Raw genomic sequence first — 26,944 nt, 5'->3', positions numbered from 1 at the left:
GTGACCGCGTGTGCACAGACCGCACCCACCCTGAGCATGGGCAGTGGGGCAAAGAGTGTTGGAGACAGAGGGATTATGAGGAGAAGTAACCTGATGGCAAAGAACATTCAGGTACATATCTTAAGGGAGCCTAGTCTGATGGGTGCTTATTTTCAAGTGTGACAGTAAAAGTGCTGAACAACCAGGACGACATGGCTTATGAGGGTGCCCGCATGGGCAGTACTACAGCCCGGGTCAGCCCTGACCCAGCCCCGCCTACCTCAGACTTTGGCCTTGAGGCCAGCTGAGTCCCACTCGTGACACACACAGAGCTGACCTCTTCCGAGGCAGACAGAGCACAGTAAGCCTCTACACCAACTTGGAGCTGCCTACAGCTGGTGGGTCTCCCTGGTCCCGAAACCCGGGCCTGGGAAGGCTCACCTCAGCCCTCTGGCCCCGGGGTGACAACCACCAGAACTGTTGTAGGAGTTAACAGAATAGTCAGGACAAGCCTTGTGGAACTTTCCATGCCCACATTTTCTGCGGGAGACGTCAAGTCTTTGTGATGCCCTAACTAAAGTCTCGCAAGGGGTAACAGAAGCATGGACACACACACACACACACACACGAGATTATGGCACCAGCATTCTCTTACTCAGGCACGTGTCAGAAGTACCATTGCTTTCAGGATGGCTGACCTCTCGCGAGGAGAGGAGCATTGACAGAAACAGCAAGGCCAGGGGTGGACGTGGAGGTATCTTCCAGAGGTGTGGGGTTTCTTCTGTTTTTAGATCTGCTCCAAGCTACTGACCAACCAACCACATTATGAAGAAGTCAGTTTTGACCTTCAGATCAGAGGAGTATCACTACTGTCACCTTTCCAGGACTCATGGGCAGTCCCAAACAATGCTTTAGGTGATACGTTCACCAGAATCACTCAGGAGCCAAAAACAGCTCAGCAATTTAATTTTCCTCAACTCTATTTTAGTCTCAAAGGAAACCATTTAGATTCATCAAGAGAAGGGGAAAGGGGATGACTGATCGCCCCAGAAAATATTTAGTGAAGGGATCGTGACTTATGTGTTTACTTAGAGAAACTTAGAGAATCTGTAGAGTGTGTTGGCTTAAAAAACACACACACAAAGAAGATACCGCAAGTTTAGTACGTTCAGCTCTCTGAAAAACCACCACGTGAGAGTCCACAACACCTGCGTGACTCGGCTCCAGCAACCGGGGCACGCGAGGCCGGGCAACTGGCGAGCGGGTGCTACAGCTCGTCCCTGGCCTGCCGGAGAACAAAGTGCTGCAGTGAGTCAAGGTCTCTGCCTCCGTTGTGCTCGCTGACCTTCTGCCCTCCGCGGAAAAGCAACAGTGTGGGATAGCCTCGTACCTTCAAAAAAACAAAAAAAAACAGAAGTATGAAGACCAGTGGTCCAGGTCACACACAAATTGCTTAAGTAAAACCAGAGAAACTCCTCAAGTTGTGACCAGGAAAGTCTATGGTTAAATTTTTAAAAGGTACAGACCATTTGAAAAGTACAAGAAAGCAAAGCCTTGGGGCTCCTCACTTTCCCGTCCAAAAGCACATTCGAGATCAGTGTCAAAGGAAGGACTTGCCCCCAAAAGGAGAACTTCTGGAGCTTTCTTGCACAGGCCATCACCTGGGGCCCCGGTGAACAGGCAAGTTCTGATGCAGCAGGTCCAGCCGGGGCCTAAGACTGCATTTCTGACAAGGAATGGTGGTGACATCCAGCCACTGCGTGGGCCGCACTGCTTGGTAACAACAGCCTTGAGAATACGCATTTTCCAGTGCAACAGCAACAATGAACTTCTTTTCTAAGACATTAAGGAACCAAAAAAAGGGCAGCTTCTAGTGAGAAGTAAATGTCCATGCTACATCTAGCCTTTTTTTTTTCCTAAATATTTTATTTATTAAGAGAACATGCACTTGCAAGCAGACTCCCTGCTGAGTGTGGAGCCCAAGGTGGGGCTCGATCCTGAGATCATGACCTGAGCCGCAATCAAGAGTCGGATATTCGACCCGTTGAGCGCCCAGGCGCCAGAATAAGCGAATAAGGTTATTAGCGCCAGAGCCTCACAGGGCTTTCAGAAAACAATGCAAAAGTGAAAACGTAAATTGCAAATCTTTTGGGTGCTCAGATCGTGCTATCAGCTCCGGAAGCGGCAGAAGTTAAACAGACCAAAGCACAGGCTCGCTTGCTGGGACGGCCCTTTCAGGAGAAGTTCAACTGTTTCTCTTATTCGACCATGGACTTTAGAACACAGGCTTACGTCTGAAAAATAAGCCACTCAGAGGCTTGAGACGAAGGCTAAGGTCGGCTGACTGCTGGGCCAGCCAGAGAGGCCATGGAGGTGGCACCCCGTTCCCAAGCCCGGACTCTCATTACTGCCCGGACTTCCATGTGGACAGCAAGACCTCAAATCCCCAGTGAACGGTGGATCGCTAATGGGAGGCAAAAGCCTTTCCTTCAACAGAGCATCACTTTTGCTTTTCAAAATGAGAACAAAGCAAGAGCTTCAACAGGACACAAGGAACACTGGTGGAGAAGACGGGGGCAGTGACGGTCGCTGGGTGGGGCCCAGAGGACAGCTCCATGTGGGTGTGCTCCCCACGCTCAGCCCCCGGGGAGGCCGTTCAGCCACATGTACCCACCGAGTACTTGCTGCAAATGTTCCGCTCTGCAGTGCAGTCCACCTCGGCGATCTTGACCTCTGCCAGACCAGGGAATTCCTTTCTGGAGAGCTCCTCCCACGTCGGGGCCAGATTCTTACAATGACCACACCTGGGAAGGGAACGACGACAGCTTTGTGGGAGTCCTGGGTCACGCTCCCTCACCTACAGTTCACTGCCAAGCCCAGCCCTGTGTCTCTGTGTGAGGCAGTCGCCAATGGCAAAGAAATTTATAAAACATCAAATTCTCCCACTGGGTGCACTAATGTTTCCTCCTCCTCTGTCCCAAACAAGGAATTCACAGTCAGTCCGAAGTAGACTTCTGGATAACCTAGTGGAAGCAAGCAGGTCTGGAAGCAAGTTGAGATTCTGAGACCCTGTCCAGGAAGTGGTGACCAGAGCTAAGTGGCCTACAAATGAACCAGACACAGCATGAGCACAAGGTGATGGACAGGAAGCAAAACCGACTCCACGCATTTTTTTTAAAAAGTGCTTCATTTTAGAATTGATCGCTATAGTCTTGAAATTTTAAGACTTCAATAAGCTTCCCTGAGCACCCATCCTCCTACCCGTTACTTGATCCATATAGCTTCAGGGTTTTATTAAAAAATAGAAAATAATAGGAACACTACTCAATGATGTTTTTAAATCTATTTTTCTTTAAAGATTTATTTTAGAAAGAGAGCAAGCAGGGGGAGGGGCAGAGAGAGAGGGCGAGCATCCCAAGCAGATCCCTGCTGTGTACAGAGCCCAGCATGGGACTTGATCTCACAACCCTGAGATCGTGACCTGAGTTGAAAGCAAGATTCAGATGCTTAATTGACTGCGCCCCCCCTTTTTAAAAGATTTTATTTATTTATTTGGCAGCGAGATAAGAGAACGCGTGTAGGCAGAGCAGCAGGCAGAGGCAGAAGCAGGCTCCTTATGAGCAGGAAGCCCGATGTAGGGCTCGATTCCAGGACCCTGCGATCATGACCTGAGCTGAAGGCAGCCATTTAATTGACTGAGCCCCCCGCATCCACCTGTTTCTATTCTTTAAGGATAAACACTGACAAAGCGTGGGAGTCATGTGCTCACGGACTTGTCTCTGCCACTGTAGTTTCTCCTGAACACTGAGTGGCACCGGCTGTAGAGGAGCTTACTTGTGTCTGTTTAGAAACAGAACCTCACACTCTCCTTGAGACTCTGCTCTTGTAAAGTGGACTGTTTGTGAAGACAAGGCATTCTTCCCATTTTACTGCTGAGAAAACTGAGGTTCAAAGGAAAGAAAGGGCATGCAGAGTGACAGCCGTGTAAATCTCGCCACCTGCCATTGTCCCCACTTCAGGTAGCCCTGGTCCCCGAGGACCATGAGGCCCCAAAGATTCTGGTAACTGGGTAATGCATGGAATGGCTCCACCAGATCTCTGCTGGGCTTCTCGACAAGGTCCAAGAGACTAAGAAGCAAAGCTACATCGTGATGTTCGTGGTTAGTTAACCAAAAAAAATCAATCTACTTGGGAAACGACAGATACTACAAAATTCAAGTTTTATATGGCCATCCTAATTCTCCATTTTCATGTTTTCCCCAAAACACACTGAAGTTTAAAATACACTGACTCATTCTCCATAAATAACTGTTTATGAATACCACCAAACCAAACCTCAACCGAATGGAACAGAGGCGCAAACAACCCCCTTATTTCCTACGACAGAACCCACGTGTAAATGTAGCATCTGCCCAACATCGAGCCTAGAGTGCGGGCCGATGAGGGGGAGACGGTGATGGACTCGAGTGCACTGGGGCGGAGCAGTTTCTAATTAAACAGCCACTTACCATGGAGCATAAAACTTAATGAAGGTTATTCCTTCTGCAATGGTGTCCTCGAAGTTCTTTTCCGTGAGTGCCAACACGGTGCCCTGCAAGGGAGGGAAAAGCCGTGGCAAACCTGCATCACTTAGAGCAGGGCAGGGCCATGCTTTGGGGTGGCAGAAATACAATTCCATAATCTTTTTAAAATGCTGTCATGCAAGGTCACACAAAAATACACAACTCACATATCACAAGCCACACAAGAAGGGCCCATGAATCATCACAGGCTCCCCAGGTCCTGAGCCCAGGAGATGCTTTGAGAAGGTGGCAGGACCCAGGCCAGCACTGCCCTCGGCCAGCCTGAGCGGGTTCAGGTGCAGCTGCCGCTGTCTGGGGCCCCAGGGTTGGGAGCAGGGGGATGTGTGGCCCCGGGCTCGGAGCCTCCCACACCGACAGGTGGAGTCCGACACCCCCACGGAGCAGCCCCCCGATGTGGGTGCACACGTGATCTCCCCAGCTATCTGCCACCTGCTCTCCCAGCGCGGCGATCTGTAAAAGTGACCTTCTCTGTGTGCTGACCTCACAGCTGACGTCCACCCAGCCACAGGCGAGGACGTGTGTGCTACCCATCACAGGCTGCGTTCTGTCTTTGAGTTCAAAGGGAATGTGCAAACCATTCATCTCTGCTCTGGCTGGAGGGTGACGGGGGAAGGTGCCATGGGGCCGTGTGCTCTAAGGCAAGCTGGTCTTGATGGTTCTTCACAGAATTACATCCACGTGTTTCTCCAAAAATGGATCTGCGACTGTCTCCCAAGAGCAAGACCGTGATGATTTACCACGTGGCTAAACGTACCAGGCCTGCTCCCCTCGAGTCTGGCATCGAGGAACGCGTGGCAGCGACGGGCAGGCAAAGCCACCGAGGGCCGCGGCAGCACACCACCACCCGTCTTTATGTCCAGAAACACGACGCCACGCTCACTGAAAGACCTACTTCGTGCTGGGAAACTAACAGAAACTGGTCTGCATGTGACGCAAACCCCCATAGGACAGAATTATATTCAATCTGGGATGCCCTTCAGAGCCACCATGACACACACGCTCCCCTAACATACGTGGTCGCAGCTACACAAAATCGTTTGTTTGCTTCTTAAACCAGAACTTCCACTTTGAACGAACAACCAGGTAGTCCCCCACCTAAGCATCCCACTAAGGGACAGGCTGTGGGGTCGAGGAGGCCCATTACTGTCCCTACTCCAGGACGGGGCGGATGACTCATTTTTTTCCAATTCCAACCCACCAGGCTCGGGGAACGATGGACGCAGCAAGTCAGGATCTGTTAAGTACATGCTGAGGGGTCACACTCACTGCGCTGGCCCCGTGGTACCAGGGCACACTGACCCCTTCTTTGCCGATCCCCTCCGAGTGTCCCAGCTAAGAACTTGGCCTGCTATGCTGTGTAGTTATAGAAACTTAAGGAGCAACATGAATATTCTGTTTTGGAAATAACGATAAACAGGCCTTACGGTTCTTAGCGAGGCCACCAAGCACAGTTTTCCTGGAAAGACATTATTTTGACTTTCTCTAAAGAACGTCCTTTCCACCCACAGCTTCAGCCTTGGCCTCCACCTCCCCACCTGACTGCAGACACACACACCTGCGGGTGTCGGCTCCAGAGCCCCATTTAACCGGTCAGCAGCCCTCCCCACCCACTGCCACCACAGCCCTGAAAATCAACGACTCAGAACCTGCACTCCCCACCTGCTTCCCCGCCCTAGCGCCTCTCTCCCCCCTGGTCCCAGAGCCCACTAGGTCTGCCGGAGCCCCGGTTGTCCCCTCGGAGGCCACCTTCCCGATTGCGCTCAGGAGAGTGGGGCTCCTTAAGCTTCCTGCCTCTGCCCCTCTACCCCCGGCCACAGCCTCCATTCGGGGTGTCTCCTCATCCTGTTGGCCTAATACACTGGTTTTCCATCTCTTTCTGCCAGGCAGGCATCTAAAATGCAAATCGGTCAAAGGCCCCCACTGGCTCCCAGTAAGTACAGGGCAAAGGTCAGAATCCTTGGCTGGCCCACAACGTCCTCCCAGACCCGCATCCTATACCTCTGCTCTGGCCTCCCGCACCGCACCCCTCGTCCTCCTCTTCCCCCTCCCTCCACCCGACTGCTGGCCCCCTGCCCCAAACGTGCCCGGCTGAGTCACACCCACGTGCTTCTGCTCACGGTCCCTCCTCTACTGGACAAGCCTTGACTCTCCGGCAAACACCAATTCCCCTTTCAGCTCTTGGCCACACTTCCTACCCGTCTGCCCCCAGCTCTCTCAGCCCACCGTGACCGGCCAAGCACACACACTTGGGGACCCGATTGTGTGCGTTCTCCTCTGTCTGTCCCACCAGACTCAGCCCCCTTCACAAGTAGGAAGGTGGTCTTACTTGCTTTGGTTTCCTGGTGACCAGGGACAGTGCCTAAAACATGCTCAATAAATGCGCATGTGAATCTAGAACCTTCCGCCCTCTGAACGCAGACTGCCTGCCTCAGCAAAGGAAACGCACTAGGCCAAGTTGCCTCTCGGTTCCGGGGCACCATCCTCGCTGCGGCAGATCGCCCGGGGCCTCACCCAAGGGTTCAAGTCCAATTACCACAGTAGGTGATGGAAACAAACAGAAGCGGGGGTGGGGGGCAGCCTGACGGCAGCCAACTTTCCCAGCAAATGCCCTCAAGTACAGTGGTTACCGAATCAAAGGGATGAGCTTCCCAGAGCTTCTGCCACCAAATGCCCTTAGGATGGGTCTCACATCTATTTCAGAGACGCTCCTTGGTTTAGACCTTACAAGCATGTGAAATTGGCTGAAGAAAACTTCATGTGTGAAAGTCGGCTGCAGCCAGACCCCCTGTTGTCGTGCGGCCTGAAGCACGGGAGGACAGTGCCCTCCAGGGGCCACGGCTGGCCCTCCTGATTGCAACAGGCACCCACCTGGGCCACAGGCTCAGGGGCCGGCGCCGGGGCCTCTGAAGGCTGGACACTCTCTGGGGCCTCCGGCTCTGTGCTCTGCAGCTGGGAATCCACGTACTCCCGCAGGGACTCCAAATCCCGCTTTCCTTTGTACTGGTCAATCTGTCCGAGGGAAGAGCCACACAAAAATGCGGTCAATCAGACACTTAATGCTCTCACTCAAACCTCGTCCCGGCCCAAGCGCCCATGTGAGACCTCCATCAGGTGTCTCCCTGGTGGGGGTGCGAACCATGCCATGTCTGCACGCTCAGATTTACACACGAGGGTGCAGATGGCAAAGCAAATATTTTTGCTTTGGTGACAGCTACAGTGCCTGTCTTCCGCAGGGATCTGGTCACGAAGTTGGAGCCCGCTCCAGCAGGCCAGCAGCAGACCGTTGGCCAGGGCTGGCCCGGGGCGCAAGTGAGCCCCTTACTGGCAGCCGGCGTTAACCTCACTCAAAGGTCATTCTGGATTATGCTAGTGCTCACTCGAGCAACTGAAATGTGTCAAAACAGCAGGATGACTGACAGGTTTTGTCAACTACCCAAATCTTATCAAGTAAGAGACACTTTTCCATTATTATGTCTGCCTGTAAACCAGTGCCCGGCAGTCCACATGGGCACCTCGCCACAGCCCACTTGGACTAAGAGAAACGCCAGCTCTCCACACCACAACCTGAAGACGTACCTTTTGTCCGTCTCGGAACCACAGAAGAGTAGGATAGCCACGAACTTGGTTTCCCGAACAGAGTTCATAGTGCTGTGTACAATCAACCTAAAGACAAAGTAAGACAACATTCACCATTTGTTTCCTCAGGAAGCTCCCTGACACATGGGTTACCGGACACCCCAGACCTCACGTACGTGGCTTGTGGCACCTCCCCTAGCAAGGTGCGGTCTGAGGAGAGACTCCCTAAAAGCCAGCCCAGATGACACTGAGCTAAGGGGGCAGGGGATGAAATGTCCTTTAGAGAAATGACGTACTCAGCTCACCTAAAAATGCGGATGTTTAGGAAGCCACATTCTACCTGGAGCTGGTTAGCCGCTGGAGGCGAGGAGCCTCCCCTCTCTCACAGGAGGGGAAGCCTGGTCATGTGTGACTGAGGCCCACGCCAAGGCTAGCCTGTGTCCTCTCACGCCCAAACTTGGAGAGTTTTGGAATCAAGTAGAAGCAAGGAGTCAATTATAAATAGGAGGATTTGGTATAAAGAAAACTGAAAAGATGTCAAATTAGGATTATAAGACGTTCTTAATTCTGTTAGCTCAATTTACCAACTATCGCAGCTTTTTAAATTTATTTCATTTAAATCTCATCAAGATTCTGCCTGTTCAACACTTTCATGAAACCACTTTATCCTAAGTCACTTCTTCTTTATCTCCTACTGGCATTAAAATCAGCTATGTGGGACACTCAGTTGTTCTTCACCATGTCTACGAAGTAGGAGAGAAATACCATGTTCACATGTAAGACTGGAAGTCAGCAGTTAAACTATTAAAGGGAAATCTCAAATCTGGGTGGGGGGCATTCCAGGGTCCCATCTAACCTGGCCACAGGCATATCCAGAGATGAAGGGCCACAGCCTGGATGGGCAGACTGTGTCCGCTCATGCCTGATTCTATGAGAAACCATTACTGACATAAGCTGGAAATAATCTCCCATAAAAATTCAAAAAATAATTTAAGGATACAAGGAATTGAGAAGATAGAGGACAAGAAAATTATTACTTCCATGAAATGTTCAATAAATAAAAAAGTACCACACACGTAACTAGAACACGTAATTGGAAGTACTTAACAGGCAACAGTGAAAATCCGCTGAACTCACAACAACTATTAGAACTGACCAGGTATTTGATCCATGCCAACTGTCCTACTAGGAACCTGACTTTCATCCACACCACGCACCACCAGTCAGGTCTCCCCGTGATTTTGCAAAGGGGGAGACTGGGTGTGGAGAAGCGGCCGCGGGCTAGCTGGGCAGGTCTATGCGGTTCCTGAGCTCACACTCTTGACCATCTCCCTGCCCTGGGCAGAGCATCTCACTCAGTGCAGTTTCTGGACACGCAGCATTACTTCTGTATACAAATCAGCCCTTTGGCAAAGTAAAAAATGAGATTTTTGTAAAAGGAAACCCATGCCTGGATGTCTGGTGGGTGCCAAAGGCTGGGTGAGATTAAAAGTGTTTGATGGCCCAGGAGCTGCTCTGGATATTTCCAGAAAAGCCACTTATACAGGAGTTGTTAGACAGCACTCCTGGCTTCTCTCTGCAAAGTGGGGAAAGCTGGAAAGACTCCCGGGCAGCAGGGAAAGCTGGGGCTCACTGGAGGGGGGGCCTTCTGCAGGCCTCTGTGAGCACGGAGCCGGGGCTCCTCCAGGTGACAGCTCTTGGGTGAGGTCAAACGTGGATGGCCTCCAAGTCCGGCCAGTGAACATTCACAGGCTGTGCCCCATATCTTTGCAGAAACGGCTCTGGGGCTGCCAATTCAGAATTGGCCATTGCTTCAAAATAAACAAAGGAGCCAGAGCCATAATTTATCTTTAGGCTGTGGAAAAGCCAGCACATTTGAAACCAGGCTGCCATCTGTGAAGGTGAAATGAATTATCAAGTGGCACACTAAATGGAATTAATAAATCAAGTTTGCGACTTTGCACACAGAATGAATAATGGGCTACTCTGCTAATTAATCCAGCCAAAGGCGGTCTATTTCCAGTTTAATAAGGGCTTTCACTTACCTTGCCAATCTTGACAGTTTCAGAATGTTCAAGGCCCAGGGCCAGCTGCTCCCAGGTTGGAGCCAGAGCTTTGCAGTGACCACACCACGGAGCGAAGAACTTGATAAAGTGGTCGCCTTCACAGAGAGCCAGGGCAGAGAAAGGAGAAGGAGGTAACTGACGTCATCCCTTACTAGAGACTGAATGGAAGCATCTGATCTTTGTCCCCCTGCCAATGTCAGTGCATACCCTTTAACTGGCAAAACATGACTCAGTCGAATAAGTCTGTATCTGTGAGTTCACAGGGATCCTCAAAACAAAATCTACTCTGCCATCTCTGTAGGACAATAGGGAACCAACTCAGTATTTGAAGAACCAGCAATAACGGGGAAGGCTCGGGCAATGATCCCATCTGTCTTGTGCAAACTGCGCCACTGGAAAACCAGCTGATATGTGAGAGCAAGTCTCTCTCCTTAAAACAATGAAGGAAGGAGGTTTTAATTAGAACATCAACATCTGGCAACCCTAATAAATGAACGGACTGAGGGAAACATATTTAAACGCACCATGGGGACACAACTGGCCAAGTCCAGACTGGGAATTCTACAGGTCTGATGACCCACGTGCTCAGCCACCAAGACGCACAGAAGAAAAAGAGATGTTGGGGGGACGCGTAGACTGGGACTCAAGAGAGACGTATGTGAAAGAAAAAACAAAGTAAACTGCAGTGTTAGGAATGCACATTGGGACGATGAATGACACAGGGAGGAGAGGCTGGCAGTTTTAGTCCCTGAACCAGACCGTGGTTACAGAGCGACCACTCCATCACAATTCACTAAGGTCTATGTTTGTTTTCTGTATCTGTGTTTTATTTGACAATAAAACAGAAGGTTTTAAAACCTGAGTAACACTCCTTTGGCTAGAAGAACAAAACACAAACCCACACAAAATCATTATCTGGATACTGAAGATTTTTTCTAGGCTGTTCTACCTTGACCAGTCGATGGCCTAAAAGATGTCAGGCTGAGACCAGACCTGAATGAGGGTGTGCCAGGGGAGGAAACAAACCAGCTAGCACCAAAACGGGATCCATGCTCCCAGAAGGACGCTGCCATGCCACACACTCATGGCAGTTTTCTCACCACAGTGGGAACTCGTTTAAGGGAAATGGTGAAAACTTGATTCAAAAAATGAGCAACTGATCTGCGAGGCTAAAGCCATGTCTCTCTGGACAGGCACAGCCCTGACTAACCCTGTGCTGTGAGGTGTGGTTGGGATGTCTGGGAAGGACCGACTAGAGGAGCGGGGCAGCTGTGAGGGCGGGAGCCAACTGTCGCTCTCTGAGGACAGAGTCTCCTGCGAGCAGCTGAAGCTGGCGCTTCAACAACCCACCCTTCAGGTGTGACTTGCTTAGGGAGGGACCCATCTGGGCTCATGGGGTAATCCCCTATTGGGGAAAACACCCCGAAACTCCACCGTCAGCGCCCTGGTCCGAATAACAACCTTCGACACGCAGGAACACGCTGACAGCATCACAGACACTCCTGTGGACCCTGAGTGTGGTAGGTCTCGACTCGCAGCGGTATGAAGTCACAAGGCCAGGCACAAGTTTAAGTCCTTTTTGCGATGCTTCCAACCCAGTCTTCCGGGAGGATTTCCCTCCGTGGCAGCATTTGAGAAGAGAGACCAGGAAGGAAGCCGAATCTGCTTTCAAGTCAGTCAGTGCTGAGCCAACTGTCCAGAAATGTGTGACCAAAGGACCTACTCGCTGCTTATGTTAGAGATCGTATATAGACCGTGTTGATATTTAGGGGACCGTTTTCAAAAAAAAGAAATGTGATACAGAAAAATATTTTAGCTGTCGACGGATTCACAAGTTATAATGGTCCCGCTAAATTCTAAGATAAACACGTAGGAGAAGCTTTTGTTTCTGCCCCAGGGCAGTAAGTGTATGATTCACGTTAATATAAACAAACTCTCTCCTATCCAAGGACGCACTGTCCAGCTGGTGGACAAATTCAGTGTGCCTGCTCATCTGTGAGCTTTCCACGACTCAAGGCTTCGGCTAACACTAAAACTGACATTTCTTGAAGGACACAGACGAAAGGAGAAATCCTTTCCAAGAGGAAAAGCACTGCACAAAGATGTTCACGGGTCTCGAAGACAGAAACCATGGCTCAGTGCCACAGATGTCATCCGCGGGCCTGCGAGTGCCATCAAGGAAAAGCCCAGCAAATCGAGCAGTGGTGAACGGTCAATCGTTCTGAGAGGTGTGTATCCCGCCAGGAACAGCCGTGAGAGTCACCCAACATACCTTGCGCCACGTGCAGCTCAAAGTTGCTCGCTGACAGCTCATAAAGTCCCTGCTTGCGCTCAGGGGCTCTGGGCGGTTCTGCTTCTGGCTCTGGTGTCTAACAGAGAGAAACAAAACAACAGTCATTGGGTTTGTAGGCAAAGGCAGAGTGAAACCCACTGAGGCGGTGACCTGTGTCCGTCTAGAACCTTCTACCTCTCCTCCCTCATCTGACTACATCAAACCTTTGTGGGATGCTGCTGTGTTGAGGGAACCTAAGGGAGGAACGGACTCTCAGGGCTCTGGACCCTTCGGCAGGAAGCCCCTCAGCAGCCTCACCCTGGGACTGGCACTCAAGGCAGCCAGTGACTGCCATCCCCACCCCAACCTGCCCTCTGCTGCCCCCAAGCCCAACCGAACAGAGCAGGCAAACCAAAAGGGCAGGCCCAGCCCACACAGGCACACTGCCCTGTTGTTCACAGTGTGACCTCAGATTCCACGGGGAAAGCAGGATGAAGTCCCTGGCGGGCTGCAGCACCCGCAGATACAGAAGCGGCTGGACGCATGGAGCGGAGATGGAGAAGCGTCAGCAGACGGGAGGGCCCGGCGCGCCTCAGTGCACACAGGCGGTGGGTGATGAGACCGTGAAGGGCTGGTAAAGGGACAAATGGGGCAGAAGGGAGGACAAGGCAGGCGCCTGGCAGGCAGTGCCAGAGAAGCATAGAGCTGCACTCTTTACTTCACACCACGGAGTCTGGGACAGAAACCCGCAACATGGGAGTGAGAAGCGGCTTTTCAAAGGACGCTTCTGCCGGCATCTGAGCGGGCACCGTCGTGTGCAGCTGGACAGTTACCACAATGCCACATGACTCCTGACCACACAGCTCTACAGCTGTGGCCTCCAGCCAAAGCGACTCAAGAGTGACAAAAAGATCACACAATCACCATTTTGCTACAGACACATGGATGTAGGTTACTCAATTTTTTATCTGGCAGCTCATGTTTCTCTGAAAAAGAACACTGGGGCGCCTGGGTGGCTCAGTCAGTTAAGCACTGCCTTTAGCTCAGGTCAGGATCCCGGGGCCCTGGGATCGAGCCCTGCTTCTCTCTCTCCTCCCCACTCGTGTGGGCACATGTGCGCTCTCTCTCTCTCAAATAAAGTCTTTAAAAAAAAAAAAAGACAAAGAATATCCCAATTAAGTCATTAAAAGTTTAAAAGTGCTGACAGCTCAAAGCTGTGCAGAGTTGTAATCAGAAAGCACCAGTAAGATGTTCATGCAGCTGTGGGCCTGTACAGACGTGCAAAGTGCTAGGTACTTCCACAAAAAGATGCCCAACAGAATGGTGACTAGAGTCAGTGAGTTCCCAGAAGGTAAGACACTCCATGTCACCTTTTGTAAGATATTCAAAGGGCTTTCTGTATTTTTCATTGTTAAAGTGCTCATGTACAGCACTGAGGGGGCACTGTCACTTCCTGGGCCCCGTGGCTCGTATGGGGGCAGCCCCACTACTGTGGCAAGAACGTGGTATGTCACAGACACGAGCACACAGGCACAGATATGGACACACTCTCACCCTGATGCTCACAATATCAGCTTACAGATTCTTTTTTTTTTTTTTTAAAGATTTTATTTATTTATTTGAGAGAGACAGTGAGAGAGAGCATGAGCGAGGAGAAGGTCAGAGAGAGAAGCAGACTCCCGCGGAGCCGGGAGCCCCATGCGGGACTCGATCCCGGGACTCCAGGATCATGACCTGAGCCGAAGGCAGTCGTCCAACCAACTGAGCCACCCAGGCATCCCCAGCTTACAGATTCTTAAGAAAGTAACCAGGCAATATTCATCAACAGCCATAAAAGAAGTCTGCCTTTTTTTTTCCCCTTTGCATTGCAATTTCATGTCCAGTAATAGATTCTAAAAACATCACCCAAAAGTAGGAAAAAAATATCTTTTACAAAGATTAACATGTTCCTTCTGTATCTCTGATTAAAAAATTATAAATAACCTAACTATCCATTGACAGAGAAGAGTGGAATTGTGGCAAATCCACATGACAATATAAAATACTATCAATATAAAGATGTAACCACATAAAAATACTGTTTGTGAAATGAACCATGTTTATATGACTAACCGTTTAAGAAAAAAAAATACAGAAACAAATAGGGCAATCTCAAATTTGGAAGTAGTGGGTCTTCTTTTGAGCTTCTTTAATATTGCCACAACACTAGGGAGGTAATCTAAATTTATCCTATTTCCAAATACAACATCATCAAGTTACTTAGATACTGATAGAGATGAAGAACTTTTTAATAAGTTTCCACATACAATAAAAAGCAAGTTCTTTGGAAAGAATTTTCAGTTTGCAGTATCAGGTTTGAGTGTTTGAACTTTCCTCCAATCAGGCACATTGCCACTGCTTCCAGCAATTGTGGGAGATCTCTACTGCTGACACGGGGATCCCACGCAGCCACGTCCCTTCCGCCTGGAGGGGACACAACCCTTACCCTCAGCCCTTCCTAGCCTGCCGTGGGGCTGCCACCACCCAAAAGGGGAGCTTAGGGCTCCAGATGAACGCCTTCTGCCATCCTGATACTGGCTACTTGTTTCCTGAATAAAGTCATCACAGAAGGCTGACTTTTTGGTGGAAAAAAATATTGACAAAAAATATAAATGTATCTTGAAAGGTTCTTTTGAGACTATTAACCCCTCTTTAAAATTGGCATCCTCCAATCAGAGAACAATTTCACAGAGGAAACAATGTGTAGTTTAAATCTATACGAAAGTTCCACCTGCTCATGTAACTCTCTGGCCGTGACAAAGATGCAAATCAACTCTCTGAGAGGTCTGTGGTTTTCCCTGTTACCTAAAATTAGATAAGTCTCTGCTTCACACTCACACAGTGCCATGCAGTTAGAGGGAAAACGACACCCGAGTAGCAGGTGGTTTTCTGATGAAGCATGACATCTACATAGAATGTGGGGGAGGGGGGCAAGGGACCACACGGTCACCCGGGAAGTGACTCCAGTAGCAGCAGAGGCCCCCAGAACCTGCTGGAACTGCACACGGGCACGGAGCCCCTTCAAGGCAGGAGTGCCTACCTCACCCGACAGAGCGGCCTGACTCAACTGTTCCACTGAGATAACACGGAAAGACGTCAGATGCTCTCACCGTTTCATCTGAATCACCCAGCATGGGACACTGGTCATCCTCCCAGACCCTAATCAACACACGGCCACAAACTGTCCATCCCAACCTAGCCTCCATGGGCCTGAGCACTCTGCATTAAGTAGAAGGCACCACACATGGAGGGACACTTACAGGTTTATGACCATAACGATGTGTGACAAAACTAAGACTTCCGACATTAATCTGAGGGAGAAGATTATACAATTTTCTTAGTGACCTTCTACACACAGCCATGTCTTTAAACAGTACCTCAGAAATCAAAGTCTCCACCATTTCCTGGTATCATTACCCCCCGTGCAGGGAGGGCCACGAAGACTCTGAGAGCATGAAGGGTATTTATTCGATGACATGCTCGGCAAAGCCAGTGAGCACCTCGGGGACTGAGAGTCCAGGGAAAAAGGAGGGGGCACCCTGTGGTACAGCTCGCGGCAGCAAGAGAGGGCTGAAGTTGGCCTGGACTGGAGTTCGGGCTTAGCCCTGGCCTCGACCCCAAGTCAACCTGTGACGCTCAAGAACTACTGCCAACTGTATACATGTGGGAGTGGCACAGAGACTGATGTTAGTTAACAAGTAGTTAACTGTCAGTTAACAAGTAGTAAGTGCGTATCTGTGAGACATGCACTGGGACAGTCACAAATGACAGTCTCTGAGGGCTGACTCTGCCACCACATGAGGGCCAGGAGGGCCAGTAAGACCGCACAAGGTTGGCAGGATGGGGAGAACCGCTTAAGTCAGGGGAGCAGCACATGGGACCATCTTCATTACCCTCCTCCTCCTCATTCATACATCACGCATACTCTTCTTTCTACATTTATGCATCTTTGAATATTTCCATAATAAAAACCTTTGTAACAGGTCATCTTTTTCCACTGAGGTATGCAAAGCAGTAGAAACAGAGACCAAAAGTAGATGGTGTGGTTGTGAGGGGCTGGGGGGACGGTGAGGGGGTACTGGTGTTCAGAGGGGACAGGGTTTGAGTTCTACGTGGTGAGAAGAGGCCTGGGAATGGCTGCTCAACAGGGTGAATGCACCCGAGTTCATACCCTGAATCTGTACATTTAAAAAATGGCTAAGATCATCAGTTTTGTATCATGTGTATTTTACCACAGTAAACAAAAACTGGAAGGGAAAAAAAGTTCATTTTACTTACAAATGTCAATTAGTTGTAAACGAATGTAAAGTTGCTTTGAAATGGGAGCCTTAATTTTTCACCTGAACTGGCCTCTCTGTCACCCTGGAGTGTGGAGAAATGAGGGAAGGGAGAGGGTGGGTGCGGGGAGGCTCCCGTGAACTCACCGCGGGTGCTTCGTTCAGCCTCTGCAGCATCCAGTTCTCCAGCGCCTGGAAGTCTCGAGGCCCCTGATACTTCACAGCTTCTTGGCCAGGCTTGAAAAACTTCAAGCTAAAAGGGCGAAAAAGGACAAGACAGAGGAGATTTTTCAACCTGTCAGAGGGGTCTGCGTAGACGGCACCGTCCCGTGGGGATGCAGTCAGAGCACTGCAGCCAGGCACAGACCTGCCACCCTGCGCCAGAACTGGAAGAAAAAGGAGAACACATATCCACTTACTCCCACACTTTTAAAGTTTCTTCCCTTACTCAAGAAAAATAAGAGTGAGCAGAACGCATCAAGTCTATGAGGCTGTGAACGAAACCCCAAGTGCATTCGGGGAACAGGCCTTGCGAGCTTCTCCCTGCTGGTTGTTTGCCATCCTTCCTAGGGTTTAGAAGTTATTACATCCTGCATTTGTTAAAAAAGCAAAACTGTACTAGAAATAGCACTGTTGTGCAATAAATGTATTCCCAGGCCATCCTATCTTATAAGACAAGGTATATCCTGTCATATAAAACAAGAATATCCAGGTTCTGCAAGAATTTACATTTCCAGCTTTGAGAATAGCCTTGACATTGGTTAGTGTGGTCTATGCATTCCCCACAGAGAAGGAATCTTCTTTTCCTCACGTATTAGCCTCGGACAGTATCTGCACATAGGATGCGGAGCGCTTCCTTCAGTGTGCGAGCAGAACACTCTGCCTGGGGCCGACACTGCACTTCCGGATCCTGTGCCCTCCCCCTGGTAACGGAGAAACACGCTCCGGATCAGACCTGACAGAAGGTGTCAGGGATGGCGGGAACATAGGGCGGCTGACAGAGGAAATGACACACAAACTAGCATTCTCTGGCCGGCTGTGCGTCGACATCACCCTCCCTGCCTATGGCATGTGGTGCACGTCGGCAGCTTGGGCTGTGGCAGCCGCTGTCAGAAGTCAAGACATGCAGAGATTGGAGCCGTGCGCTTTGTTCTCCAAAGGCCTTAAAAATGAAGGTTCGTGGGGCACCTGGGTGGCTCAGTGGGTTAAGCCTCTGCCTTCAGCTCAGGTCATGATCTCAGGATCCTGGGATCGAGTCCCGCATCGGGCTCTCTGCTCAGCAGGGAGCCTGCTTCCCCCCTCTCTCTGCCTGTCTCCCTGTCTACTTGTGATCTCCCTCTCTCTCTTTGGCAAATAAATAAATAAATCTTTAAAACAAAACAAAACAAAAAAACGAAGGTTTGTGCTGTGCATGAAAATCAGTGCAGGGGCTGGAATAAAGCATCACAGGCTCCCAGGCCTCACTCCCCGCCCCCACCAAAACCAGATCCTGTGACAGACTTAGGGGATGCCTATTGGACCTCCAGTGAAGAACAGAGGCCCTGTTTCCTCAGTAGCTTTTACCTTTACAAGCCTAACAAAAAGCCAAACTCTAGCCAATCCAACGAGAACACCCTAAACTTCACGGACTTTAACATTCCGAGTGACTGTGAAGCATGATCTCATGATTACGAAAGCCCGCACCCGCCCCTGGGGCCTCGGGACGCTCTGGAAAGCTTATTCTCACAGAGAGTTAGGAGATGCTTCATGCACACAACCCCCCACCCCCAACCACTGTCTCTCTTCCAGTGGGCACCTTCCCCACCAGGGCTCCTCAGAGTGGAAAAGGAGCAGAACCCTCAAAACACTCGGAAGGATCAGCACTATCAAACTCATTCCCCGGGGCACCTGAGTGGCTCAGTGGGTTAAAGCCTCTGCCTTAGGCTCAGGTCATAATCCCAGGGTCCTGGGATCGAGCCCTGTATCAGGCTCTCTGCTTAGCAGGGAGCCTGCTTCCCTTCCCCTCTCTCTGCCTGCCTCTCTGCTTACTTGTGATCTCTGTCAAATAAATAGATAAAAATCTTTAAAAAAAAGAAACACGCAACAAACCTCATTCCCCATTTCTCTGTGAACATTTAAAAGCTGGAAACCTAACCTGTGACTTTTTCTGATTTGGTCACAGGTCAGGTGTGTCAGGTGAGCAACACACAAATAAACAATGTTTTAAATTCTCTTCTTGTTGGACTAGAAATCTTTCCAGCCTGCCCAAGCCTCCTTCAGTTCACAGAGCCTAGGAACAGAATTAGGGTTCCCTTCGCAGACCTTCCCGCCTGACCAGGGCATCTGGCCCCAATCCTCACTGTGGATGGGCTGAAGGAGGTGATGGGGAGACAGCCACAGGGTCCACGTCCTAAGGACAGCCCCAAACTTCCACATGGGAGTCTGCTTTCCCTGGTGATCTGTTTGTCTTTCAAGGAGACTATAGGAGAGAAAACCTCCATGTGTGGGTCACTCTGAAAACCTGTGATCAAGGTCCTAGCACCACAGAGGAGGTAGTGTTACTGGATGATTTGTGTCCCCCGAAGCAGATCTGTTGAAGTCCCAGCCTCCTGTCCCTCACAGTGTAGCCTTATTTGGAAACAGGATCTTTAGGGAAGTAAGCAAGTGACAATGAGGCTATCAGGGCAGGCCCTAGTCAGGGGTCCCTAGAAAAAGGGGAAAATTTGGCCACATAGAGAGACACGCGCTGAGAAAGACGGCCCCGTGAGGACAGAGGACGGGGTGCAGCCCCCACCAGACACTAGGGAGAGGCAAGAAAGGATTCCCCTCTGGGTTTCAGAGGGGTTACGGCTCTGTGGATGCCACGACGCTGGGCTGCTGGCCTCCTGAGCTGTGAGACAAGAAGTTTCTGTTCTCTTCAGCCACCTGGTGTGTGCGCTCGGTTCGGCACAGGCAGCAAACCTCCTCTGGCCCTGCCTGGCTCGGTTTCCCCAGAAGATGCAGACTCCTTTACCAGCTCAACAATGGTGACCTCAAAGCACACTGAACCTCCCCAGGAGCGTGAGAACCTGAATTTCCTCCCTGTGCAATCCTGTGTTTCAGTTAAAGGAGCCGGTGACTCCACAGGGTGTGCTTGCATCCGAATTTGTCATCTCCATGTTCATCATCTGATGCACCTCCCCGAGATGGGCCCCACGCCACGGGAAGCAGAAGCTCCCACAGGTCAGTACATGAACACCCCAACGGACACGTTCCACTGCAGCACGCCCTGCCTCCTGCATTCTAGGAGAAAAACCTGTTCTCGGGCACTTGTGCAGGGCTGTGAGGGTCATAGAGTTCCTTCCCCAACAATGTTCAGTGTCGTGTGAGCACACTGCAGTTCTGTAGAAGGACACAAAACCAGTGCATGGTGTTCCTAGAGAGACCATATCTTCTAAATCAGGACACATGACTCAGTGTGACTCTTTTAAAATCTGTGAATTACAGAGCACCTGGGTGGCTCAGTCAGTGGAGCGCCCCACCGTTGATTTTGGCTCCGGTCATGATCTCAGGGTCATGAGATCGAAACCCGCAGCAGGCTCTGTGCTCAGCACAGAATCTGTCTGCTTGTCCCTCTCCTCTGCTCCTCCCCCTGAATGCTCGCGCGCTCTCTCTCTCTCTCTAATAAATAAATAAAATCTTTAACACCTGGGACGCCTGGGTGGCTCAGTTGGTTAAGCGGCTGCCTTCGGCTCAGGTCATGATCCCAGCGTCCTGGGATCAAGTCCTGCATCGGGCTCCTTGTTCGTCAGGGAACCTGCTTCTCCCTCTGCCTCTGCCTGCCATTCTGTCTGCCTGTGCTCACTCTCTCTCTGACAAATAAATAAATAAAATCTTAAAAAAAAAAATCTTTAACACCTGTGGAAAACATCTGTGGGGTAACTGATGTTGCAGCCAGACACCTCCTATGACCGGGTCCAGGTGGAGCCTTCTGCCGTGCCTTCTGATGCCCATTACCACTTGGCCTTCTCAGCCTATCCCAAGTCCTGTCTTGCTTCCCAGTGGTGTGGCTGGTGGCATACGCCACATGGCCATCACGGCCGGCTACTTAAGAGTGGACACGACAGCTGACCATCTCGGTTGCCCCTGCACTTTGAAAGCAACAGGCTCTCACCAGGCAAATCTCTATCTCCTCACCTGGTCCCACTACTCACTGATGGCTTCTTTGTCTGAGCTGAGTCTCCTTTAGAGGCGAGGCTATGAAGCACAGAACAATCATACCTCCAGGGTTGATACACTTGGTAGGAAAGTTTCTCTCTAGTGATATGATCTGATCTGAATGATGGCACCCAGCTTAGCAGCAGTCACCAAAGACCAAGAACTCCAGTGTCCTTTACGAAAATGCCAAATTTCCAAATGTTAGGGAAGGCCTTAACATTTACTGGGTATGCTCAGATCAGTGTTTGCAAATGTGCTATTTCATGTACCATGAAATCATGCATCAACATCCTCCTTTACAATCAGGTTAAACCGCGTGGCCAGGGCTGCACGATAAGCCACCGGTAGAGCTGGGTTTCAGACATGGCTTCTAGGCTCCAGTGCAGAGCTCCTTCCCCTTTTCCGTGCTGCCTCTCGGGTTTGAAGACAGGCCCAGGTTTTATAAGAATTTACTCCATTCATCAATTTGAACAAAAAGTTTGGGAGTTGCAGCGGCAGTGGATGCTGCCCTCCTCTCTGGGCACAAGAAGTGTTTCTGGAATGAACGCTCCATCCGAGCGCGGCCGTCCAGTGGTGAGCCCAAGCCCTCCATGACAGTAGACAGGCGCAGAGCTGGAGAGTTACGTCACCTTAAGGGAGGTATGGGAAAGAAAGGCCCCCGAACCCAGGGAGCTGCGTCTCAGACCTTCCTCCATGGTCTTCTAATTGATGCCCTCTTTTGCTTCTCAAGCCCGTTTCAAATTCTATCTCTTAAAACTAAAGAATTTAACTGTCAAGGGAGTAAGAAGCATCGCCTGTCAGAACTTCTGGATCCCACTTTGTCAACTTTCTTTCCAACAGAAACGGCTCCTGTGCTCGTCACGTGGGAAATTACTCCAGGAAGGATGCTTAAGGATAACAGAGTGACCAAAAACTTAAAACTGATGACATGGTACGCTCATCACGTTGAGGGGTGAATGTCACACCTGACAGGACACCAAGGAGGCTGCCATTTTTGTCACACAAACACATTCCTTAAAAATAGGAAAACCCAACACTGATTAATGAAAGGCTTTTTCCAAGCAAAGCAGGAGGAGGCATCTGACAGAGGCAAGACACAGTGCGAAAGACGCTCTTGCCCTAACGACAGGGACCGGGCGCTTAAATTTATCATCTCCTCACTCCTTGGAACTACAAAACAGAAGACCAAAAGTTTGGCGTGAACTTTCTTTGGCCGAGTGCGGCTGGCAGACGGCTGTGGGTGGGCAGGCGATGCAGGGGACGGGGCCCCGCCCACTTACGTGGGGTATCCTCGCACGCCCTGCGCGGAGCACACATCTGAGTCGGCGGTGCAGTCCACTTTGGCCACGTAGACCTTGGCGTCCTCCATGCTGTTGTACTTGTCTCCCAGGTCATTCCAAGTGGGCTGCAGGCGCTGGCAGTGTCCACACCTGGAACAAGGGGAGCGAGCACGCTGAGTCCCGGCTCAGAGGCGCCGGCCCCACCTGGACCTTTCTTTCCTCTGCCGCAGGGAAGGACGGCTCACCTTCAGGACACAATGCACTCCCCTGCCTCAGATCCCCCAGGGAGCCCCTGCATGGTTCTCAGCAGGAAACCGAAGCTCAGCAAGGTCCTGGGCCCACCACCCGCCTTGCTCTAGCCCCCGCTGCCCTCCCATTTGTGCTCCGTACACCAGCACCCACCTGGCCTGGCAGTCTGCCGGGAGCCAAATGATACCACGTGTGGCTTTCTAGAAGGGCCACAGCATGGCTTACCCCTGGAGATCGGTACCTGCTCTCTCTGACACTCACTCCCTAGACCCACTTACCGAATTCCTGTTTGCTCTCTCGGTTTAGTTTGGGTGTCACTTCTTCCAAGAAGTCAGTTCTGACTCCCCAGGCTGTCTGGTGCCCTGCTCTGCTTCTTCTAGAAAACTCCCTGGCTCCCCCCTCTTCTGCAGCAACTGCTCACCATGATGGCTCCCTTTTAGTCAGGACTCTCTATACTAAGTATCTGCAATGGAAGGTGACCTAAAAATTCATTCAATTCTCCATTTTCTCTCTAAGAAGCATTATTTAGAAAGGTCAATGGCTACCCAAACTTCTAAGTCTGATGTCACCAAATGTATACTTAGGATATTGACTCTGGAGTTACTGGTACATTTTTAAATCACCTACCATTTAAAATAATCTATTAACTTGGGATTCTTGCTTTTTGCTACTCTTCCCATTCCTTGACAGCATGAGCATCTCTCCCATCACTAAATTCACTTTTTAAATCATATAACTGATGACCTTAATTATCAGCTATCTGCAATGCACTATTTGGAGGCTGTGTGAGCCGGTGCTGGAAACCTCGTCTCGAGCTTCAAGTACGGTCAAGAATTATATGGCACATTGCGTTTGTTTTCTTTTTTTGCTATTGTTGTTGTTTGTTTGTTTTCATTCACCTGGTGTATATTCATGATGTCTACAAAGTAACAAAGTTGCCACATTGCTTTTTAAAGTAATCTTTAAAGTGCTTGCTTATAAAAACACCCAGGGGCACCTGGGTGGGTCAGTGGGTTAAGCCTCTGCCTTCAGCTCAGGTCATGGTCTCAGGGTCCTGGGATCACGCCCCATATCAGGCTCTCTGCTCAGTGGGGAGCCTGCTTCCCGCCCCCCCCGCCCCCCCCCTGCCTCTCTGCCTACTTGTGTTCTCTGTGTCAAATAAATAAAATCCTTAAAAAACAAAACAAACAAAAAAAAACACCACCCAACACTTAAAATTGTCAATCTGTCCTCAGACTAATTTCTCAAGAAAATCACTGTTAAGTTTCTTTGCCTCTTTTTTCTTTTCTTTTTTCTTTTCTTTGCCTCTTTTCTTTTCTGACAGTGGACGTCCACTATCAGCACTGAACAGGTTTGCTTCCGGCTACTGTGGCTTCCCTGTGCAGCACTTTGCTGGCCAGCCAGGAGAATCCCCGCTTTATAAGAAACTCAAATACAGGATGATTCCCTCTTTTCTGGAAGATAAGAGTGAGGGAAAAGCAATGTTACATGTAAATTATATTGTTATATATTAAGTTATATAATTTAAATAGTGCAAGTGCCATGAAGACCGGCATTGTTCTTTTTACAGCTGTATTCCCAGTACCTAGCACATGTTTGAAAGGGACTCAGTTTGGCAATTTCTTAGTGATGGATCCACCCACAGGTGCCATGTAGTCAGCGCTCTGGTTTGGGACCCTTGTGGCACCTCTGAGACAGTAGCTGAATTCATTTTGTGGCCATGTAATAGAGCAAAGCCACCTGGTCCTCCCAAGGAAGTGTCCCCAGCCTTGACCTCATTGTCACCAGATTCAGCATGACCTGCAACTGGACAGACAGAAGCTGTGGCCTGATGTTAGCCCAAAATCCACAGCAGTAGGACAACGTTACATCTACCAAGTTCAGAGCAAAATATATAGGGCAGGTATTCGTTACATGCCACCCCTGCCCCCTAAGTCACATGTGGGTTTCCGATATTCCAGAGACGGAAACCACAAAGATGTGAGGACCAAGGGGTAGGCCACAGCATATTCTATCTATGCTCCAATCTGTTCTTAGCTTCTAACTTTTAATGCCATGTTTAAATATTTTGTAATAGATGAATAAGAAGCAAACAAAAACTTTAAAAGTAACTTTTCTGTGAGCATCCATCTAAAAAGGAAGTTCCTTAATACCGAGTCCCAGGATTTGCCAGTCTTGTCCCCCACTCGGTCTAGGACTAGCAGGTACTGAGACTCCAAAATTAAAACTTTATTGGCACTGCATGGACTTTAAACATCTACAGGTCAGTTTTTCTTTAAAAAAATAAAGAAAAAAAAATCCATGGACTTATTCCACTGAAAGGCACTCCAGTTAACTAGTGTATTTAATTGAAACAGTTACTCTGAGAATATCCCTTCACAGAATAACTATTAAAAGGGAAGGATTTTTTTGTGCTACAAAGTATTTTCCAGAGCACGGTAGCCCTAAACCTTCAAGTCCGGCTGGTTTCTGGGAAGCTGAAACACAATGAACCCCACTGATACATTGTTAATACATGACAGCTCTGACCCAGACCTGACCCCCAAAGACAGCTCCAAACAAATTGAAATACAGTAACAGTCTCACTATGAAAAAAAGAGAAAAAAAAGTTTCCTCCAACTTCAGCCTGCACATTTACTGAACAAGCCATTTTGCTTGGGCATCTTTCTCTTGCTTCCCACATCCCTTTCCCACATCTCCCTGAGCCTCTCTCCGGCTCTGGGGAAGAATGCCAAATGCTGCAATAAGCCTGAACACTGCCTTGTGCCCTAGAACTGGCTTTCGGCTCTGCCCCACAAGAACTGCCCTTGGGGGCATGTAGGCCCTGGAAGGAAAGTACTACCTATGCTTGTGTGAACGTCAGGAAGTCCTTCCCGTAAGACAACTCCCAGGGAAGGGGCCTCTGGTGTTGGCACAGAGGCCCACACTGACGCCTCCACCGGAGAACCAAGGCTGGAGGAACCCTCTGCTCAGCTTACACTTTCCAGAAGACCAGGCCCCAAGAGAGCAGAGGGGTGGAGGTGCCAGAGGGCAGCCTAGAGCGGAGCTGCCCGAGACCACACCCGGCCACACGGAGCTGCCTCGGGGTCCCGGGCATTTGCACTACTCTCGGGGTAGCACAGGAACCCCCCCCCCCCTCCCTGGGCCACCCCTTCCCACCTCGTGAACACACGAAGTAGGAAATCCCACCTTTGCGAGTTCTATTTCTCAACTAATCCCTCGTGCAAGGGATCTGCCCTGCAGCGAGTGCACGGAATCCGACCTCCGCGCGTCCCCGGCCGGAACCTGGTGGCCGCCGCACGTGGCGCACGGGGCGCGGCCGCACCGGCAGGCCGCCGCCTCCGGCCGGCGCAACAACTTTGGGAAGGGGCTGGGGACTGGGGACCGGCGGGGTGGCCCCACAGGGCGACGCCACCACACGCCCCTCCCCCGGTCCGGGGAGTCGGGGGCGGGGGGACCCGGAGCGGGGGCGGGACGGCCTTTCCCGGCTGTCCCCTCGGGGCCCGCCCCCTCCTGCACCGCCCCGGCCGCCCTGCGCCACGTCAGCCGCGAGCGCCCACGCCCCCGGCCCGAGCCCACCCCGCGCCCTTCGGGCCGGCCGCGGCTCCCGGCACCCCCTGCCCCCCGGCTCGGTCCGCGCCGGCCACCCCCGGCGCGCAGGGTGCGGGGCCCCGAGGAGAGCGGCGCGGCCAGTTACCAGGGCGCGAAGAACATGACGAAGTGCGCGGCGCTCTGGATCCCGTGCGTGAACATGTCGGCCGTGTACAGGTGCTTGGCGTGCGGGTCCTGCCCGTCCCCGCCGTCCGCCGCGGGGGGCCCGTCCACCGCCGCCGCCCCCGGCTCCTGAGCCCAGGCACCTCCGCGCCCGCCGCCGCCATCGCCCAGCAGCAGGAGCAGCGGCAGCGCGGCCAGGGCCAGCGGCCGGGGCAGCGGCGGGAGGAGGCGTCCGGGGCGCGCGGGCATCACGGCGGGGCTGGCGCGCTCTCGCCACGGCGGCCGGTCCCCCTCGGCGGCGCCCGCCCGCGGCAGCCCGCCCCGCGCGCCGCCCCGCGCCCCGCCCCGCGGAGGCCGCGCCCCCTCCTCGCCCCGCCCCGCGCCTGGCGCGCGCCCGCTGCCCCGCGGAGGCCAAGTCGGCGCGCGCCTGCGGCCCAGAGTGGGAACGGTGAGTGGTCCCGGCCGCGGCACAACCCCTCGGCCCGCTCAGCCCAGAGGAAGGTGGCCGGTGGAGGGCCGGAGAGGCCAGGCCGGGAAGCCACAGACCGGAGTGTCGGCGTCGGTTACGCTCAGCCGCACACACAAAGACCCCGGGGATTTCGGGCCAAAGGAAGGAAAGAGCGGTGGTCCGCAGAATGGAAGCGCTGGGGCAAAAGTGGGTGGGGCTTGCACCTGAATGAGTCAAATGCTTGACCAGCCCTCAGCTCTGATTCGGGGCCTGTGCTCAGAGGTG

General features: G+C 51.3%; 1 protein-coding gene across 1 annotated transcript; it reads right to left on the bottom strand.

The window, feature by feature from the left end:
- Positions 1-615: 615 nt before the first annotated feature.
- Positions 616-26,501, bottom strand: TXNDC5 (thioredoxin domain containing 5). The gene is made up of 10 exons (XM_047732123.1): positions 26,195-26,501; positions 22,249-22,398; positions 16,940-17,045; positions 12,477-12,573; positions 10,184-10,299; positions 8,139-8,225; positions 7,431-7,571; positions 4,488-4,570; positions 2,654-2,783; positions 616-1,369 (listed from the first exon to the last, which is right to left on the bottom strand). Exons 1-10 carry the CDS (start codon positions 26,458-26,460, stop codon positions 1,247-1,249), a joined length of 1,299 nt encoding a protein of 432 aa, XP_047588079.1. The 5' UTR covers positions 26,461-26,501; the 3' UTR covers positions 616-1,246.
- Between the last annotated feature and the right edge of the window lie 443 nt (positions 26,502-26,944).

Source organism: Lutra lutra, chromosome 6 (assembly GCF_902655055.1).
Source record: "Lutra lutra chromosome 6, mLutLut1.2, whole genome shotgun sequence".
Taxonomy (NCBI): domain Eukaryota; kingdom Metazoa; phylum Chordata; class Mammalia; order Carnivora; family Mustelidae; genus Lutra; species Lutra lutra.
This window is presented reverse-complemented; position numbering and strand designations above follow the sequence as displayed.